The sequence below is a fragment of the Corylus avellana genome, chromosome 9 (genome assembly GCF_965113065.1).
Source record: "Corylus avellana chromosome 9, dhCorAvel1.hap1.2, whole genome shotgun sequence".
In the NCBI taxonomy this organism is placed as follows: Eukaryota; Viridiplantae; Streptophyta; class Magnoliopsida; order Fagales; family Betulaceae; genus Corylus; species Corylus avellana.
Window position 1 is genome coordinate 7,220,846 of NC_142498.1, and position 18,413 is coordinate 7,239,258.

An 18,413-nucleotide genomic window follows, 5' to 3' on the forward strand; every position below is an offset into this window, starting at 1 on the left:
ATTGCAAAAATTGAAACTTTGGTACGCTGTCAACTTTTAGGGTAAACTGTAATTTTTCTTATTTTTTTAAGCGATTATTTAACATGAATATTGATTAAGAACATTAATTTTTTTTTATTAACTTAAATTTTCAGGAGTCTTTTTGCGCAGCGGGAAAATTCCAGACCAGGACTCCATCTTCTAACCTTAATGTATTTTCGCCCTAATATTTTTCTCTCTAAAATCTCTCTCTGAAAACCTTTTTCACTACGCCAACGTTCCGGGCCACCGCACCACCGCACGGCGTTGCTCACGGTAAGACAGCCGCGCCTTCTAGCTACAGATTCTCGACAAATCGACCAAAGGTAAGAGAAAGATCACATTTTTATTTTTTATTTGTTATATTGTTGTGCTGTTGATTTTTTTTTTTTTTGTTTTTTTTCGTTCTTTTGTTGTTGAGGGGTAATTATTTGTTTGTAAAGTTTTGTTTTGTCTGCTATTTTCTGGTTTTGAAGGAGTCTGTTTAGTGCGTTTGAGAGTTTGAGTTAGTTTGGCTTTGAAGCTTGTTCTCTGCCTTGTTGCTCTCGTTTTTCTGGTTTTGAGTCTCTATAGTGTTCATACTTGTTTGGTTTATAATAGATTATCATTTATTCAAAAAAAAAAAAGAAAAAGAAAAATTATTTGTTTGTAATAATACTCATTCGATACGAAGCGAGTTTGTAATTTCTAAGTACCAATTTGCAGTGCCAAGAATGGTTGAGGATGGCCTGTTTTTTATTTTGTTTCAGGAATACTTGCTGTTTTCCTTTCCAGTTTTTTAAAATTTAATTTTGCTAATATAATTTTGTGATCCACGTCTTCGATTTTGCGAAAACATTTGCTTTTGATACTTTCTGAAGTTATGAAATGATGTCAATAAATCAATGTGATGCTGCCCCCTAATGTGATTTTGCAGTGATTCTGTTGTTGTCTTTATTGTGCTTGTTGATGATGAACATATTTTTGCTCTTCCACAACTTAAGAGTTCAAAATACTTAATACTTGTTAACGGGTGTTTACTTGTGTATGTGTAAATAGAACCTCTGCTTATCCAACCTTGAACATAAGTGAGTAGCAACCATGAATATGCCTGTGAAAGCAAAATGAGCGACTCAAATGCCCATTTCAGCTTAATTTTTGGATCAGTGGGCTCACTTTCTTTTCTACCTTGTGGGGAACATGTTAACAGATGGTAAAATTGAATACTTGTGGAAAATATTGTAACATTAGGTTTATTTGGTTTAGGTAGATGCCCTATTACTTTCCCTGTGGAAATGAACATTCTCTTGTCTCGTAAAGTATGGAAAGGAGCTTTCTTTTGATGAATTTACATCAAGTGGAGAGAGCAAAGACAATGATACCATCACACTTCTTGTAAAGAACATCAAGCCAAAATTTCATTAATTTTCTGGTTAAAAATTGAATTGGAAGGTTGTCCATGGGTACAACAATCCAGCCTTGTCTTTCTGCAAGTTTTCTCTCTTAGTCTAGTATGAAGAAGGCGTGGCTTGCTAGTCTCGGCCAATCTGCGAGAGAACCAAACCTTGATAGGGTCCCAAGTTGAGGTTACCAAACCATAATAGTAAAAAAATAAACATTCTCAAGCATTCTGTTTAGCTTCTGCTCTCAAATGTGCCCAATGTTGCTATTGAAGCCAATCTCCAATGAATCTTACCTTTTTGTCATCCAAAGTTGGTGAGAGAGATGCACGGAAGAAATGTATTATCTCATGCAGAAAGTTAATAGTGCATTCTTTTGGAAAATTCATGACCAAATCTAGATAGCCAGAAATAAGCGGAAATATGGTCTACAATTTCATCATCAGCAAAGCTAATGATTTTCAGATAAAATCTCAAAAAAATGACTGTAGCTGTATTTTTATTTATTTGTTTTTTCCCCAAGTCCTACATTAGCTGTTTGCTAATCTTACATGTCTGCTGCTACGGACAGTTTTTATTTTTTATTTTTTTATTTTTATTTTTATTTTTTATAACTTACCTGTTGAAGAGCTTCACTGATTGTATCAGGGCACATGAAGAAAGCATATGCAAAAGCATTGTCAATTTCCTTGTTACTTGTTAAGATTCTGTGACCATTATAAATGTTGGATGCAAGGGTTGTTGGTAGTAGGACTGCTAATTTTTTATATAAGTACCTGACACAAACCAACACAAAATAAGTGAGTTAGGGTGAGGGGTTTGACCATCGTAATTAAGTAGGTCGGGTTAAGGTTGACTTATATAGTCTTATACTCATGTCTCGATGTGATTTGAACCCGACATGCAATATTTAGGGCTGGCAATTTTTATGACTCCCAAATCCGACACAAAATTAGCAGGTTATAATTGAGAGGTTTGACCATTTTAATCAAATGGGTTGAGTTAGAGTTATACCTGTGCTTCGAAATGACTTGAACACGATATGCGAACATGAATTATCACCCCCAGTACGTAGCCTTAAAACATGTTCTTGGAACAGATTTTAAGGGGTTTATTTTCTTTGATTGACACGCTATTGGAAGAGAGGTAATATGGTGACTTTTTTTCTTTTCTCTCTCTCTCTCTCTCTCAATGACTCCAAACTGTCATAGATCTTGATATAGAAAGTTGTATTGTCTTGTTGATTAGGGCAGATCTTGGAGAGACACAACAATAATCTTGACATGGACAAAGTATTATGTTATACAGATTAGTAGTCGTTCTGTTTTTCTGTGTCATGTTGTATGTGTAACCCCATGTTATGCAATCATTTATGCTAAATATGTGTCTTGTTTCTTTGGTTGGGCTTGGTATGGCAAAGGACTTTCAAAGTTTTTATGCCTAATGCCTGTATTAACTATCTGGCCTAAGTAAAATAAAACAAATAACTTATCTTTTCTCCAAGCTATGTTATGTTCTACAATTTTTCTTTTGAAAATCTCCGAAAATCACCTTACTACCATTTTATTCATTATGTGATGGTTTCAAATTTGTAGTTGTTCCGCAATTGCTTTTCCTTGTATTTTTTGGGTTTGGGTAAATTTGATGGTATTTTGCTGTTGAAGACAATTGATTTTGTGGTTGTGGTTTGAACGCTAGAAGATTAATTGGACAATGGAAATAGATAGAGTAGATGGGCGTACAGCAAACCAGTTGAGACCACTCGCTTGCTCCCGCAACATCCTCAACCGTGCTCATGGCTCTGCCAGTTGGTCTCAGGGTAAATCTTTTTCTTTTTTGCTTTTAATTGTTTGAATTTTTCTTTTGCTGGGAATTTTTCAATAATCTGTTGTCTTGGCTTATCTTGTCATTCTAGTCCTATGTATTTTATCACATTTCTTATTGGGTTTGGGTCCTTTTTTATATATTTATTTTCCTTTTTGGTTTGAAGTTGTTTTTGCTAACTTTTAGTTAGTTACTTTGTGTTGGTTTTTTTTTGGGTTGGGGTACCACATCTTACCATTTTTATTTATTTTTTTGGGTTGGTAATGCTTGTTTTTTAGGAGACACCAAAGTTCTTGCTGCAGTTTATGGGCCAAAAGCCGGAACAAAGAAGAACGAAAACCCTGAGAAGGCTTGCATTGAAGTGATTTGGAAGCCTAAGACAGGGCAAATTGGTGAGTTCTCTATCAACTTTTGTTACCCAACTTTGCATTTGGCTAATACTGCCATTACTATAATATGCTTACAATAAAAGTTTCAAAATGTGCCTACTTAATGTGGTTGTTTTCTCAACATGTAACTTCGATGGGAACTGGGATATTGTAATTATCTAGAAATATCAAAATTAATGTGGTTGACAATTTATGCAGGAGTTTTAGTTTAGCATTTAATTGGTGGTAAATATCTTGCTTGAAGCCAGTTAAGTCATATGAATCCTTGCTTTGGGTTTGCCACTTCATGAAGATGGGAATCAGTCATTTTTCAGTGGACGAGGGGTTTCATATGAATAAACATGTTAATGGGATTTGGAATACAAACAGTGACCTCTGGTTCAAGGTGTGGCTTATACGACTCCTGTCATTTGAACTTGTGTGTTTCGCTGTGGTTCAGGAAAACCTGAAAAGGAGTATGAGATGATAGTGAAGAGGACTTTGCAAAGCATTTGCGTTTTGACTATCAATCCAAATACCACCACATCTGTTATTGTTCAGGTAAGTTGGTTTGGTTTTTGTGGACATATTTTTGCCTTTTCTTGGACCTTGTGTTGCTTTGGCTGTTCCTTAGTCATGGCTACATAATGACTGTGGTTCTGAATAGGTGACCTTAGTGTTGTTAGTCTTGTATTTTCTATATCGTAACATTACGATCCTAAGTGTCCGAAGTGTCCCACATAGCTTTAGTACAATCTTAACCATATGTCTAAAGCTCTGGACACTCTCTTTGTAAGCCGGTTTTCAAGGTGAGTTTTGCATAAGGCTTGTATCATTTGGTATCAAAACCAAGCACTACGTATTGGGTTTGAGTCATGGAGGGAGACGACCTATTAGATAGAGTGGACCGCTGTGGATGTTAGTTGTGGAGTGTGGTAGTATATCACGATCCTAAGTGTTCCACATGACTTAAGTAGAATCTTAACCATGTTTATATAAGTTATTGGGTACTCTTTCCTTGCAAGCCAGTTTTCATGGGTGAGTTCAAGGTTTGTATCAGTTGACTACCCCCAAAACTGACCCGGGGGGGGGGGGGGGGGGGGGTGGTTGGGGCAGTTTCTATTTACCCATCATGCTAACAAGTAAATAGAAAGGGTATAGGCTATCATTCATCTGCATCTCTTAACAGTGTCTGTTGTAGCTCAGAACTGAGTTAAGGGGCTCATTCTTCAAATACCTTAGGTGTTGATGTGTACCTTTTTGAAGCTACTATTGAAATATTTTCATCTAATTACAGTACCATATCTGAGTTTTTTATGTTTCTGTTGCAGGTTGTCAACGATGATGGTTCTGTATCCTTCATGGTTATGCATCTTTCACATAATATGGTTATAGCAGTTTCTGGAGATTTGATATGATGATAGTTATCAATTTTATTCTACTTTGGCTGGATATTTCATACTGGCGAGTAAACCAGTCCACCAACCTTCTATTTCATTTTGTTAAAAAATTCAGTCTATTTTGCTCCCTTCCTTTCAGCCAACATTTATGTTTCGGCTGTGTCAGCCAACATTTATGTTTCGGCTGTGTCAGCCAACATTTATGTTTCGGCCTGGTTCAGTTTTGTAAAATTACTTTTATTAATATTTAACGGTTAGTATGGTCAAAGTAAGACATTGACCATTTGATTTGTGATTAAAAGGAACAATATACACATGCATGCATATATATGGTTTGTATTTTCCTTTCCTATAGGCAAGCCAAAGTAGTCATTGGAATATAATTGACAACTTTAACTAATATTGCCTCCATGTAAATCTTTGCATACCTTTGCGGAACTTCTATTCTACAAATGCTACCATTCATTTTTATGCTTTAAAAGTCCTCATTAAGATTTGCATTAAGGGGGGGGGGGGGGGGGGGGGGGTTACATTTTGCTTTATATTTTATATTTTTCTTTTATTGAGGACCTTCATACATCCTGTGGAAAAGGTTAAATGACTTGACTGAGCGTCTCTTTTAACCTTTTAAAATTTGTCCTGTTTTCTCTGGAAATTTGTACTTAAAAGCTTCATTTGTGAAGGGGTGTTTGGAGGTCCCTTGGATTTGACTCGTTTTGATATGCTTCACACAGAAAATGTTATTGTTGCACCTCCATTTCATTTACCTCTTATATTTTAAGGTACTTTTTCATGGAGGAGATAATATTTTTATATTTTTTTTTGGTATGGAGCCCAGTCCTTGTACGAAATATACAATTCATTTTGTGTTGACTGTTCAATTGGTTGACTAGTGCCGTTTTAGTGCCATGGAGGAACACAAGGTCTTAACTTTATTACCGTGAGACATCAATTTCCTTGATCTAGGCACTTATCATGAGGAAAGAGAAGACAAAAGAAAAAGAAAAATCACCTATGCCTTGTAGGATTTTCCAGCTTCACCACCATCTTATTATTTGTTGTCTCCTTTTCTATGTCAATGTGATGAAAAACTCCTTTACTAAATTTTTTGCATAGCTTCTCCCATGTGCCATCAATGCGGCATGTGCTGCCCTTGTTGATGCTGGAATTCCTCTAAAGCATCTTGCTGGTAATAAATAATTATGGTTATCTTCCATGTTTCTCTTCGATGAGTGTGTGCTGACAGTTTTAAACTGCTATTGGCAGTTGCAATATGTTGTTGTTTAGCAGATAGTGGATGCGTTTTACTGGATCCCACCAAGCTAGAAGAACAGGTGATTATATTTTTTCTTGCTTTCCATTTATAGTACTTCTTAGGGTTCTGATATTTTATCTTTTTTATTTTTATTTTTTAATTTTTTTTTATTGCTTCTGCACCCTCATCAATGGTTTTGGTAAAACAAATTTTAGTATATTGCTGAAAATGCTAGAGTACAAATCAAACTAAAATAAACAAATTGTCTGTTTGTTTTCTTTTCCTAACACTTTCTCAGCAATCAAACAGAGAACAAATGCCAAAAACATGACATTTGAAGATTTGTTTCATTTAGACCAGTTCGAATCTTAATTTTAAGCTGAGAAAAAAGAGCACCACCACTCTACTGAGACTAACAAATAAAAAAGTTAAAAGATCACTTTTTGTTTTATTCCAAAATTTCTTCTAGCCTGAGGTAAATTTCTTTTCTTTTTCTTTCTCTTTCTCGGCGACTGAACATAAAAGTGATATCAAAAGGATCACCTTTGAGGATCTATTCTGCTCAAACCACCTTCAACCTCGAAGTATCCTGTATGATTATCAAAGCAGGTAACTTCTATTCATAGAAAGTTTGTGAAGGAAGGTGGATTTTGCAGAATCATGATTCAAAGTGGGCAGTACAGAGAGGGTATTGTCTTTTTAAGTTAGTCGAATGCAAATGCATTCACAGTATGCTTGCCTGCACATTGTGAACCCTGGCACTCTGCTAGTCTCGAGGTCTTTGAGGCATTCTGGCCAAAATTTCCCTTGATTTGCAAGCGAAATTACAGATTGTGTTCAAAATGAAGGAAGCAGGATCTGTGCTTGTCATTGATTTGGTGGATACGGTTGTCTTTTGAGAGTGGTGCTGGAGTTGATGTTTGGTGAGTGGAGGTGCACACGTTTTCCAGTGCTCAGTCACTCGCTGCCAGATTTCTTCACCACATTAAGGGGATTGGAGTCTGGGTTGAAAGCTGAGCTTGAGTAGATGGTTGGGTTGGTGAGCATGTGGATGTGGGAGGCGGGAAAACAAGAAGAGATGAAGGATGATACTGTTTGAAGGTTATTTTTGTTCATATGATCGACTGGTTATTGAGGGCGTGGAAGCAGCAAAAAATGATGCAGAAATATCAGCACCCTAATTCATATTGTTGTGCCTTTTAAATGCATCCACTTGTTATTGTCTGCATCATTCCCAAAGTGTCTAAAATCTTAACCTAAAATTGAAAAACTCATTACATTGTAAATATTCTCTTAGGTAATCTGTTTGCACAGTTGTGGTTTCTCTACTGTGACAAGAAATCTATGCATACGTTATGTTGTGGGATTTAAAGATGGACATTTTCAACATTGGGCTTCTTTGGTTTATACTTAAAATATGTCACCCTTAATTTGTCTTATGTTTGCAGAAAACGAAAGCATTTGCATATTTGGTCTTTCCGAACTTGACTCTCTCTATCCTCCCGGAAGGATCATTAAAGGTGGAAGGGGAGCCAGTGGAACAGGCAATTATCACATCTGTTACCCAGGGTGCAATGTCAGGTATCTGTAACACTTACAGGAATCTTGTTTCATCTCTTAATCTTGAAGATTTACTAGTCTTTTTTCTGGGTATTCAATGTTTCCTTAGCATTCTTCTTTGTGTGAGCTCAGCTTTTCTTTACTCCTAATTTTGAATGAGTTAAATCTTAGTTACACGTTAGTTCAATTGGCCTCATCTCCTTACCAACCTTTAGTAATTAATGGTTGAGGGCAATTGTATATTTATTCCAATGGTCTGGTGAAACTGATTTTCCAGGAGTTATAATTTAAAAGGGCAGATGCAATTTCCCATCCAGATCAAGTCAACTTCATCCTTGATTTATTGGACAAACTGCTGTATTCTTGATTCCCAACAGATTTCCCAGACTTTTGTCAACAATAGGTATCTAGTTGATCAAGGAAATGGTTTTCCCAGGAAAGCTGGAAAATTGGCTTCACTGGTCATTAGTATTTCACACTTCTAATCCTGGAACAATTTCTGGTTAATATCTCCCTCTTAGGTGAACAGAGGTTGGCATATTTCTGAGATGTTGGAAGTCCAACCTGAGCCACCCGAATTTTCAACAGTTTGTCTAATTAGCAGGCGCTCTTCATTTTAGGCTCTTCAATATTACATAAAAATTTCTCTTACTTGGTCAGAAGAGGATTATGTCTCAGAAGTTTGTGTGTGTCTCTTTATGGGTTCAAGAGTTTTGATTATTGATCTAATTTGGTTCTTGCTTAAAACTGGTCCAGTGGATGATTATCTTCGATGTCTTGAACGAGGACGTGCTGCGAGTGCTAAGATGTCTGCTTTCCTCAGGAGGAGCTTGCCACTGCAAAACCCTAGTGACTCATCTAAAGCTGGGTGATTTCAAAAGTTATTGGGAGTAATTTACAGACAATCTCAATGGAAGTTTAACTGGTGCTGGTTTTTAAGCCAATCCTTTCTAAATGGTGGCAGTTGTACCTGATGAAAGAAGTCCTATGTGAAAGATATTCATGGCTGCTACTATAACCCCACCGCATGTTGTAGTCTGGTATTGGTAGGTGTTTTCAATCTCACAAGTATGGTCTTCCGGACGAAATTGTGTTTGGAGATTCAATTTATATGAAGAATCATGTTCCTCTTCTTCTTAGTCACATGTGTTTGTATTTTTGATTGGTGGATATACTTATAAAATATAGAAGATTGAAAAAAATTATAAAGGGAACTTCAGTACTTATTCCTGAAGTATTAGTGTTTTTGTAATCATAATTTCAAACTTTTAATTCTTGCAGTGTCGGTATTCCAATTTTTTTTTTTCCTTTTAATTTCACATTTATTTTAAAAAAAACCGCAATACGTTTCACATTTTTCTGCCAAAGCCGAGTATTGGGCCAAAGCCCCACTTCCTTTGAACTAAAGTGGTTGTTTTATCTATTATATGACCTTCTAGTTTCACATACCCATCTAGCCATATTGTATTGTGATAATCAAGTTGATCTTCACATTGATGCAAATCCCGTCTTTCATGAGCGTAGCAAGCATATTGAGATTGATTGCTCAAACTTCGTACATTTCCACTTCAAATCAACCAGCCATATTTTCACAAAGGCACAAGGACCACAGATCAATTTCATCACTTAATTGATTTTTTGTTTTTCTTTGTGTACAGATGTGTCATTATAATCTTCCTTTATTTGCTATAGCTGTAATCACGGTAACTAACCATCAATATATAGGTGCCAGAAAATGCATCATTTGGATGGATGATACATCATACATGATACATAAAATGCAAGTTGTTTGGTATCCTTTACTAATCCTCAAAAAGTTAATAACTTTTACATCTTATTATTCAAATCTCTCTCTAACTTTCTCACTCTCTCTCCCCATACATGGCCTCATCTAAAGAAATGACATGATGATGGGGGGTCAAAAAGATTAAAAAAAAAAAAGAAAAAAAAAAGAAGGAAAATCCAAAAGCTATCTGCACATTGGGCTTTGCTGGTGGTGAGAAGGAGTAAGCCGGTTCTCTGATGAGCAGCATTCCTGCATGAAGAACACCTCCTTCTTTTCCTCCACCATCTTCAAAATATTCTCAAACACACAAACATCACAAGGAATCCTCAAAACCCCTGTCTGCTGAAACCCAAATTCCTCCTCTGCTTGTCTCAGTAGAATATGAAAAGCATGATGATCCAAATACTCTGTTGGTATTACAAATCTCTTCAACTCTTCTCCAACACAAACGGCAAGGAAGCCTTTTGGGATGGAGGATTCGGATAAAGAAAGTGTTCTCTTCAGAAACTTGATGCTCTTTCTGCTGCTGCTGCTTCTGCTCATTGTCTTTGAGGAGTTGGCAAGCTTTCTCCACTTTTTAAGGATCTGTTGAAGCCTAACAATTTGTCTGATTTTGTTAGACTTCTTTGAATCCATGGCGATGGGGTGTGTCTGTTTCTTGCTTGCTGTTGTCAACTTCAGATGCATATGTTTCCAATTTATAGAGGGTTGGGAGTTGGGACCTCCAAATTCTGAGATTTAGAGGTGATTATATAAAAATGATTTTTAATAAAAAAATATTACTTATTTTATTTAGAAATTAGCTTTCCAGTTTAATCTGGTAGACCATGTCGGTTGATTTCATGTTTTTTTTTTTTTTTTTTTTTTTTTTTCACCATTAATTAATGACAGGGTACTGAGATTCTGAGGGGTAAAATTAAAATATGATATTAATCTTTGGTTATTTTTGTGACTTGTTTGGTTTCCAATGCAAACTGCCCCAATAGTCAATGGACCTCGTACAATTCAATTGTACTTTTCAAACCTCTTTATTTGAATGCTATGATTTAACTGCCGTGGTGGTCTTGGAATTAGGTAAAATCCCATGTGAAGTAAAAGCGCGCCCCCCAACCCCCCCCCCCCCAACGCCCTCTTCTCTTTTTTTTTAATGAATACTGTTGACAAATACGGTATTTTATTCCAAACTAAAGAAATTTTTTTTTAATTTAATTTATAAAAGTAACATATATTTTTTTTTAATAATATGTGAGATGTAGATGAGTTTTTAATAAAATTTATTCTAATTTTATCCATGTTATTAAAAAGCATGTGTTTTTTACATGTTTAAGGACACATGTCATTTTTATAAAGTAGATTGAAAAAAATTCTTTTAACCCATTTTAAAAGAAAACTCTATCCTTTGGCAATGGGCCGAATAAGGAGTTGAAAAAAATTTAGACTTTTGGTGATTTATTGCCAAACAGGGCCTAATAAAGGAAGAAAAACTATGACTAATAGGCACCCCAACTAGTCAATGGTCAATGAGTTTTAGCTTGACTAGAAGGGAAGAGGAAGGGAATGGTTAAGGGAAGAGGAAGGGAACGGTTAAGATTTTATTTTGTTGTATTTTATATTTTATATAATGAATATATTATCACGATAAATAGTTGATATTTTATTTTGTTGTATTTAACGTATATGTTTGCGGTAAATATATTATCACACCATCTAAAATTTTTTAAGTGACTTGACATCATGTATATATGTCGGATTCAACAAAATAAAATCTTGATAATGAAATTACAATAGAAAGGATCCTTATATGTTGATAAGAGATTAGCTTTTCAAGAAGTTTTGCTTCGTATAGTTCATTAAATAATAAGAAAAATGCTATATATCACACTTGTATTCCACTTTAATGATGTGACATTGACAATCAATTCTTGGATCATCTCTTGTTTTTTATTTTTAAAAAAAAAAAAAAATTAATGGTTGATTGATAATGTTAGTGGTGTATACCATTACTCAAAAACAAATCATTCTCAATCTCCACTGATTACATATAAGCAAATCAAACTTGAATAAACTGATACTTGAACGATCTTCACTGATATTGCAAACCGATTTTTAAGAATGAATTTTATTTGGAATTTGTATAATTTGGTATCAAAGTCGCCATCATGTATAAAATGGTTAATTGATTGAATACATTATATTCCCATATCTATGTTTATCTCTTGCAAAAAAAAAAAAAAAATCTACGTAGTGTAACCCGTTTGGGAGTGCGGTTTTAAAGAAATAATGTGTGCTTTTAAACCAAATCGCAATTTTGGAGTATTTTGGATTGCGATTTTAAAAACGTAAATTTTAAAATCGTGAAAAAATTCTGTGCGATTTTAACATATTTTATCAAACGCCTGTGCGATTTTAAAAAGTGGTCATTTTAAGAACACAATTTTTAAAATCGCACTTATTGAAATCGCAAACCCAAATAGTTATTACTAAGCATGGTAATTTTGCATACAACTAGCAAAATTTTGGTTTCTAAATTTAGTAATAAAAAAAAGCTGGTCTGTTATCTAGTTCAAATGTGCAAACCGACCAAAAAAAAAACAAAAAAACAAAAAAACAAAAAAAACAAAGAAACTCACTAACCCATTAAACTTGCTATCAAATTGCAATCTTCCTCAAACTCAAAAGAAAAAAAAAAAATGCAATTGACCTTCAAATTACTAATCATTTTTACTTAGCCCCTTTTCGTTACAATCTTTTGTTAAAATGATTTTTTTTAAATGACAATAATACCCCTTCATGACATAAAAAGAAAAATGTTACGGTTTCTTTTGAAGTTCTCCTGATCTTCGTGGATATTATTTTCTAAAATAAATATGAGGGACCAATGTGATAAGTTTTTTTCTTCTGCTTTTTTAGAAAATAATAGTTACATAGAATCAGGAGAACTCCCAAAAAATATAAAGAGGAGCCATAACATTTCACTAAAAAAACCCACAATAGGAGGAGACCCATGGCCATGTTGCCATGGCCCCTTTTTTTCTTTCTTCCTCAAGTTAAGGGCATAATTATATTTTTACAAAAATAATAAGAGCATAATGAACATGTTACCCCATTTACGGTTAAATTTAATAGAAAATTTTAACAGAAGGAACTTAGTGAAAGAGTTTTTTTATTTTTATTTTATTTTATTTTTTAACAACTAAGTTTGAGAGATATAGAGTTTGTTTGAGATTGCGTTTAAGGGTCCTAAAAATACTTTTAATACTCAAAAAACTCGTTTGAAGAAAAAAGTATTCGTTTGATAAAAAAATTAAAAACGCTTTTAAGGGTTTAAAAAGCCTAAAAATGGTCAAAACACATTTTTGGCAAAAGCTTAAAAATGAAGTTTTTGCCAAAAAAGTCTTTTTGACTTAAAAGCTCTACTTCTCAAACGTAATCCATACATGCTCATAGTAATTAGAGTATAAGTTTAAGTGAAATAAGTATAGTATTAAAAAAAAAAAAAAACAAAACAAAAAATTCAATTGCATTGTCTGTCTGATTGGTTGCGTTAACTTTGTAATGATTTGTACGTGGCTTTCGGTTATTGGTTGTTGAACCATGGGTAGTAGTACGGAATCATACAAATTGGCCAGATGAATAGATAATGATTTAGCTTAGAAAAAAAAGGAAAAAGAAAAAGAAAAGATAATGATTAATTACCAATAATTAAATGGTACGTACAACCTACAACGTGATCCGCACTCTAATCCACTAATTGAGACTGGAGAGAGACAACTTTAATAATGGAATGATCTAAAACAACATGGCTGGCTCTGATTATTGGGAGGTTGCAGATTAATTTAATTTAATTTAATTAATCTCTATGTGACGTACTTCATCAACAAAGAATTAAATCTATCTTATTTTAGGCCAATAACGAGAGAGGGAGAAGCTTGTCACTCCACCCCATGACCAAGTCAAACAGTGTGGTGGAGTATTGCCACGTACTATTTATTTATTAATTTTTTTAAATTAATATTAAATTTGAAAAGAATTACTTAGAGCCAGTTTGAGATTAAGTTTAAAAAGTTTAAAAGTATTTTTAACACTTAAAAAATCCGTTTGAAAAAAAGTACTCATTTAATAAAAAAAAATTGAAAGTACTTTTAAGTGTCTAGAAAGTTTAAAAATTATTAAAATACACTTTTAGAAAAAGCTTTAAAATGAAACTTTTGCCAAAAAAACGTTTTTTTTTACTTAAAAACTTGATTTCTCAAACGCAATTCAAAACAGATTTTTAGTTATATATATTTTCTATATTTAGTTAAAATAGTCGGATTGAGAAATAATTTGAAGAAAAACTTTGTCATTTTTAAAGTATACGACGGAATACAAAGCTTCAATTTGCATTACATCATATCCATTTAATTATGGATTTCTGTCCTTCATAATAAAATATGGAGACTTAAGTGGTTAGAAGGAATTACTTCATTTGGATTGGGGGCCATTATCTTATTTTGATAAAAGATGGGGGCAAATCCTATTTTTCTTGGAGGTAATTTTCCATATTACTAGAGTTCTGAGGGATGTAAAATTAATTTTGAACAATCTGGAGGAGTCACTTGTAGTAGGCTCGGCCACCGACACTCCACCATATGGTGGCAAGGAATGAAAGGATATCATTCTAAAATGAAGAGGGAAAGGCAGGTACACCGTACGTGATCACCTGATTTCATTGTTGACTCTGCATTCTCCTTAACAACCACTTTAGTCTTTACTTCACGGTATTTGGTCCTGATTTCAAGTGAAGGTTGAGGAAGACTAAAGGGACATTTTGAGGTTCGTGCTCGTTTACTTATTGTTATTGTTAAATGTGGCCTTTAAAAAAGAGGAAGATGATCTTTTCCTGTTGAAATCAACGGAAGAAGAGTTGATATTTTTTTTAAGGGGTAAAATTGTCATTTTTTAGTCAATTGGAGAGGGTCTGATTTCTAAAAAGAATCGGGTCATTTATGGTCCAATTTCAACATTGTCTCTTTGATCCCTGTAATCCTTTTTCATGTATTGAACAGTGTTGGGAATAATCCTACTCACATCGGCCCATTAGAAGAATCGTGTGCCTCGAGGCTAGAACCGGACAATGAAAGATTGCAGACTCCAACCTAGAGAAGCAAGACTCCCGGGATGGGCCTAACCCGGGAGATAGAAGCCCAAGCAAGGTTGTTCCCAGGGTAGGCTAGTCACAGGAAGGTACGATGAATAGCATATAGGAGCAAGTCCCAGGAATGGATGCTTCCCGGGACCCAAATCCATCTTCGCCAATTAAAGGCTCGGGAACTTTGATTATGGTCTCATCATGAGAGATGTACAAGATATTTACGGAAGGATGTAGCTGGGTCTCAATCCCTGGATTCCCGAGATTTGATCTTATTCTAGGGAATCTGGATTATGATCATACTCCAAGCCGAATTGGGATAGAAATCAAAATCCGAATCCTATTAAGATTCTAGGTCCAAATCAAGTTCCAAGAGTCATAGTCCAAGTCGAAGCAGAAGATCTTTACCTAGTAGCCTATAAATAAGCCCATATACAATGTATAAACCCTAAATTATTGTGCATTAAACATACATCCTTCCTTAGATATACTAACTTAGGTGCCTCGAAGAACGTCGATTCACCCTTAGAAACTTTTCTAACACGTAAAAAGAAAAAAAAAATAAAGGAAAACTATTTTATAGTATCTATCAATATATATATGATGTCATATTATTTAAAAATTTGAAGTATGGTCACAATATATTCACATATTCTTTGAACTTACCGGCATACTTCATCATATATATATCACCATTATTTGTGGTTCAATTGATGATGTACTTATTCTCTCTTAGAGGATGAATCAGGCTCTCACTATCCAGGATCTTTGAGATATTGTCCCTTGAAGCACCTGCGAATGCTAATAGGAAGAATTGATTTTTATATGAAATAGTCAAACTGTTTATTATTATTATTATTAAGGGTTGCATACTTTGAACCAGTAACATATATATATATACACTGTGCAAAAGTCTTATAATTATTGAAATTTCGTGAGATCCATGAATTGTGGCATTGCGACGTAGGTGGCTAGTATTAACTTCCTCAGATCCATGAATTGGTACTTTACAGCTTAGCCATTATTTAAATGCAATTAACCTTAATTTGTACAACCTTTAATTCCTGAGTTATTTAGTTAGCAAAGAGATGTAACCTTAATTTATTAATTAATAAATTGCTCCTCAGCTGTCATCCATGCTATATATGCATATACTTGCAAATGTTGTTGCCGTCAGGTGGGTTCGTCTTAAATCTAAATCTAAAGTTGATAGCAGGGAGTTTTCAATTATTCCTTCATAATTAATTGTCTTCTATGTAACTGACTTTCATTTTTTTTTTTTCAATTGTCGCAAGAATATTGTAAGCCCACATAAAAACAGTCTCCCATCCCCCACCCCCCTCTTCTCTCTCTTCTCTCTCTCTCTATATATATATATTGTCCTCCCTTTTAATATTTTAAATTAGTTGTGTTTGGAATTGAGAAAAATTCATTTGGATAAGTCGGGTCGCACCACCACACATTCTAATACTTTAGTTTTTAGAAAAATTTGTTAAATTGGTCTTTGTGGTTTTACCTTTATAACAAATAAACCTCTATAATTTTAAAAAGAAGTTATAAATCCATGTGGTATGACTCTATAACAAAATGATCACTTCATACAAATTTCGGTCATTTTTTTCAAAGAGTATGAAATTATAAATTTACCATCAAATAAAAATTATAAAAAAAAAAGAAGAAAAAAAATTGGTTTAGGGGTGGTAGTAGTCGGCCACCCCTAGAGCAAGTTTTTGGAGGTGGCCAAATCACCTTCATTGATCACCCTTAGGGGTGTTTCAACCATCCCTTATAGCCATGGGGGTGGTTTGGCCACCCCTAGTGGTTATTTTGTAATACTCTGCTTCAAAAATCATGGATTTAAAATGTGAAAACAAGTGTAATTTTGAAAAACCCAATTAAAATACATGGTAACTAAAGAAAAATGATTAGGATAATGATTATGGAAGCAATTATGGTGAGAAAGTTAAGGTAAGTTTCCTAAAGGACATAAAAGTTGGAAACACTATCTCAAGAGGAAAAATATTGAATTTTCGAATGCCAAGAAGTCACTCAAAAATATTGGAATGGATACCATGACGTGCGTCTCAAGAAAAGCTTTGCAGAATGGTGTTGCATGCAGAATTCTGAGACCTGTAGTGAAAGTTATGCATGTTTTACTAAATACTGCGTGATGCGATCAAAGTGCAAAAAAGTTAATGAACGTTCGATGAAAACCATAGAATGTTCGAGGAAGACCATGGAAAGACAGTATCTATTGGGATGCGAAAACTTCACTTTTTGATCTATAAAAAGGGTGTTTTGGGGCTAGGGTTCTATTTTCTCTCCAACTTCCAAACATGACCTAGTAGCCTTTAGAGAGAGAAAAAGAGAAATTGAAGGGGGGATGAAATTTTTGAAGAGAAAAACAAGAGAAGAGAGTGGCTTTGGAGCAAGATGGCTTAGGAGAAGCGTCAAGGGTAGGTTGCTAACACTATTCGCTTTAAATTTCTTGAAGTTTCTAGTGATTATTGGTCAATAAATTTCCTATTTTGAGATTTGGTTGATATGAGTTTGTATTTTGTTAATGAGTTTGTTGTTTAAGGGTTCTAAGATGAATCTTAGAGGTTTGACATTGGATAATGTATGGATTATGAATAAGTATGTTTTATCTTGATAGTCTTGTATTAACCTATTGTTAAGAGAGATTAATGTAGATCCATGTGTCTTAAAGATGTATTATGGTAATTTGTTGTTGGGTGTTAGTAGATCTATGCTTACAAGTTGGATATTACAAGTTTGATGTTTACATTATGAAAAGATTAATGATGTGTTATATATTAGATGATGATGGATAAATATGTATATGTATGGAAGTTATATTTGGGCTTAGAACAATATTAAGAAGCAAAATCAAACCTTAGATCGTGTTGGAATAAATAAAGCTAGAACTTTTGTAGAAATGAAGATTTTGCTAGACTAACCGAACGTTTGATGGAAGTATCGAAGGATCGATGCCAATCGTTTGACATGAATACCGAATGATCGTTGATCGTTTAACACAAATACCGAACGTTCGATGGTTATGCATAATGACCATTTCGCTCTCACAATAGGTTTAAGGGTATTTTAGCTTAGATTAAGACTGATGATAGACAATTTTCATAGATTTGGATGTTGTGGATTGTCAAGAAAATTACCAGGTGAAAAGTCATGACCAATGTGAGTAAAACTAATGCAGATTGGATGTCAAACAGAGAGCAGCCAGAGCGTCCCGTTCGCAGCCCCGTCCGGATGTTATGTTATTTTTCTCGCATTTTATGATTTCTGTTTAGTCCTCGTCCGGACAACTACTTGTCCCGTCCGGACGCGTAGCTTTGTTTGGCTTAGCCGACTTTATTTCATATTTATTAGGTTTAGGGCTTTGTGAGTCTTTATTTTGTGTTTTATTAGGGTTAGAGTTTTGAGGTCTATAAATATATGTTTATAGCGTCCACAAAAGTCAGTTGCTGTTTATAAATAAGTTTTTATCAATGAGAATACTCAGAATTGAGTTTATTCATCTTTTTCCTTCAAACCTTAGATAGACTCTATTGTTTTGAGAAGAATTCTTATGTCTTTGATAGAATCAAGATCTAGAATTATCTATCCATTCTTTTCTTGTTGTTCTTCGCTGCAGCCCACTAAGTCAGGTTGCATACCAGCTCATACAGCTT

At 34.3% G+C, this 18,413-nt stretch overlaps 1 protein-coding gene and 1 pseudogene across 3 annotated transcripts; one reads left to right on the forward strand and one right to left on the reverse strand.

Annotated features, from left to right (window-relative positions):
• Positions 1–138: 138 nt before the first annotated feature.
• On the forward strand, positions 139–9,056 carry LOC132190016 (Ribosomal protein S5 domain 2-like superfamily protein). 3 transcript variants are annotated; one of them, XM_059604888.2, is made up of 9 exons: positions 139–344; positions 3,096–3,216; positions 3,500–3,613; positions 4,050–4,150; positions 4,921–4,977; positions 6,106–6,178; positions 6,256–6,323; positions 7,693–7,825; positions 8,561–9,056. In XM_059604888.2, the coding sequence occupies exons 2-9, from the start codon at positions 3,111–3,113 to the stop codon at positions 8,674–8,676; spliced, it is 768 nt and encodes a 255-aa protein (XP_059460871.1). In that variant the 5' UTR covers positions 139–344; positions 3,096–3,110; the 3' UTR covers positions 8,677–9,056. The 3 variants fall into 3 exon arrangements, with proteins under 3 accessions (XP_059460871.1, XP_059460873.1, XP_059460872.1); XM_059604890.2 differs by having other exon boundaries at positions 4,921–4,941; XM_059604889.2 differs by having other exon boundaries at positions 3,099–3,216.
• A 717-nt stretch (positions 9,057–9,773) lies between these two features.
• On the reverse strand, positions 9,774–10,302 carry LOC132190680 (auxin-responsive protein SAUR71 pseudogene; annotated as a pseudogene).
• Positions 10,303–18,413: the final 8,111 nt, after the last annotated feature.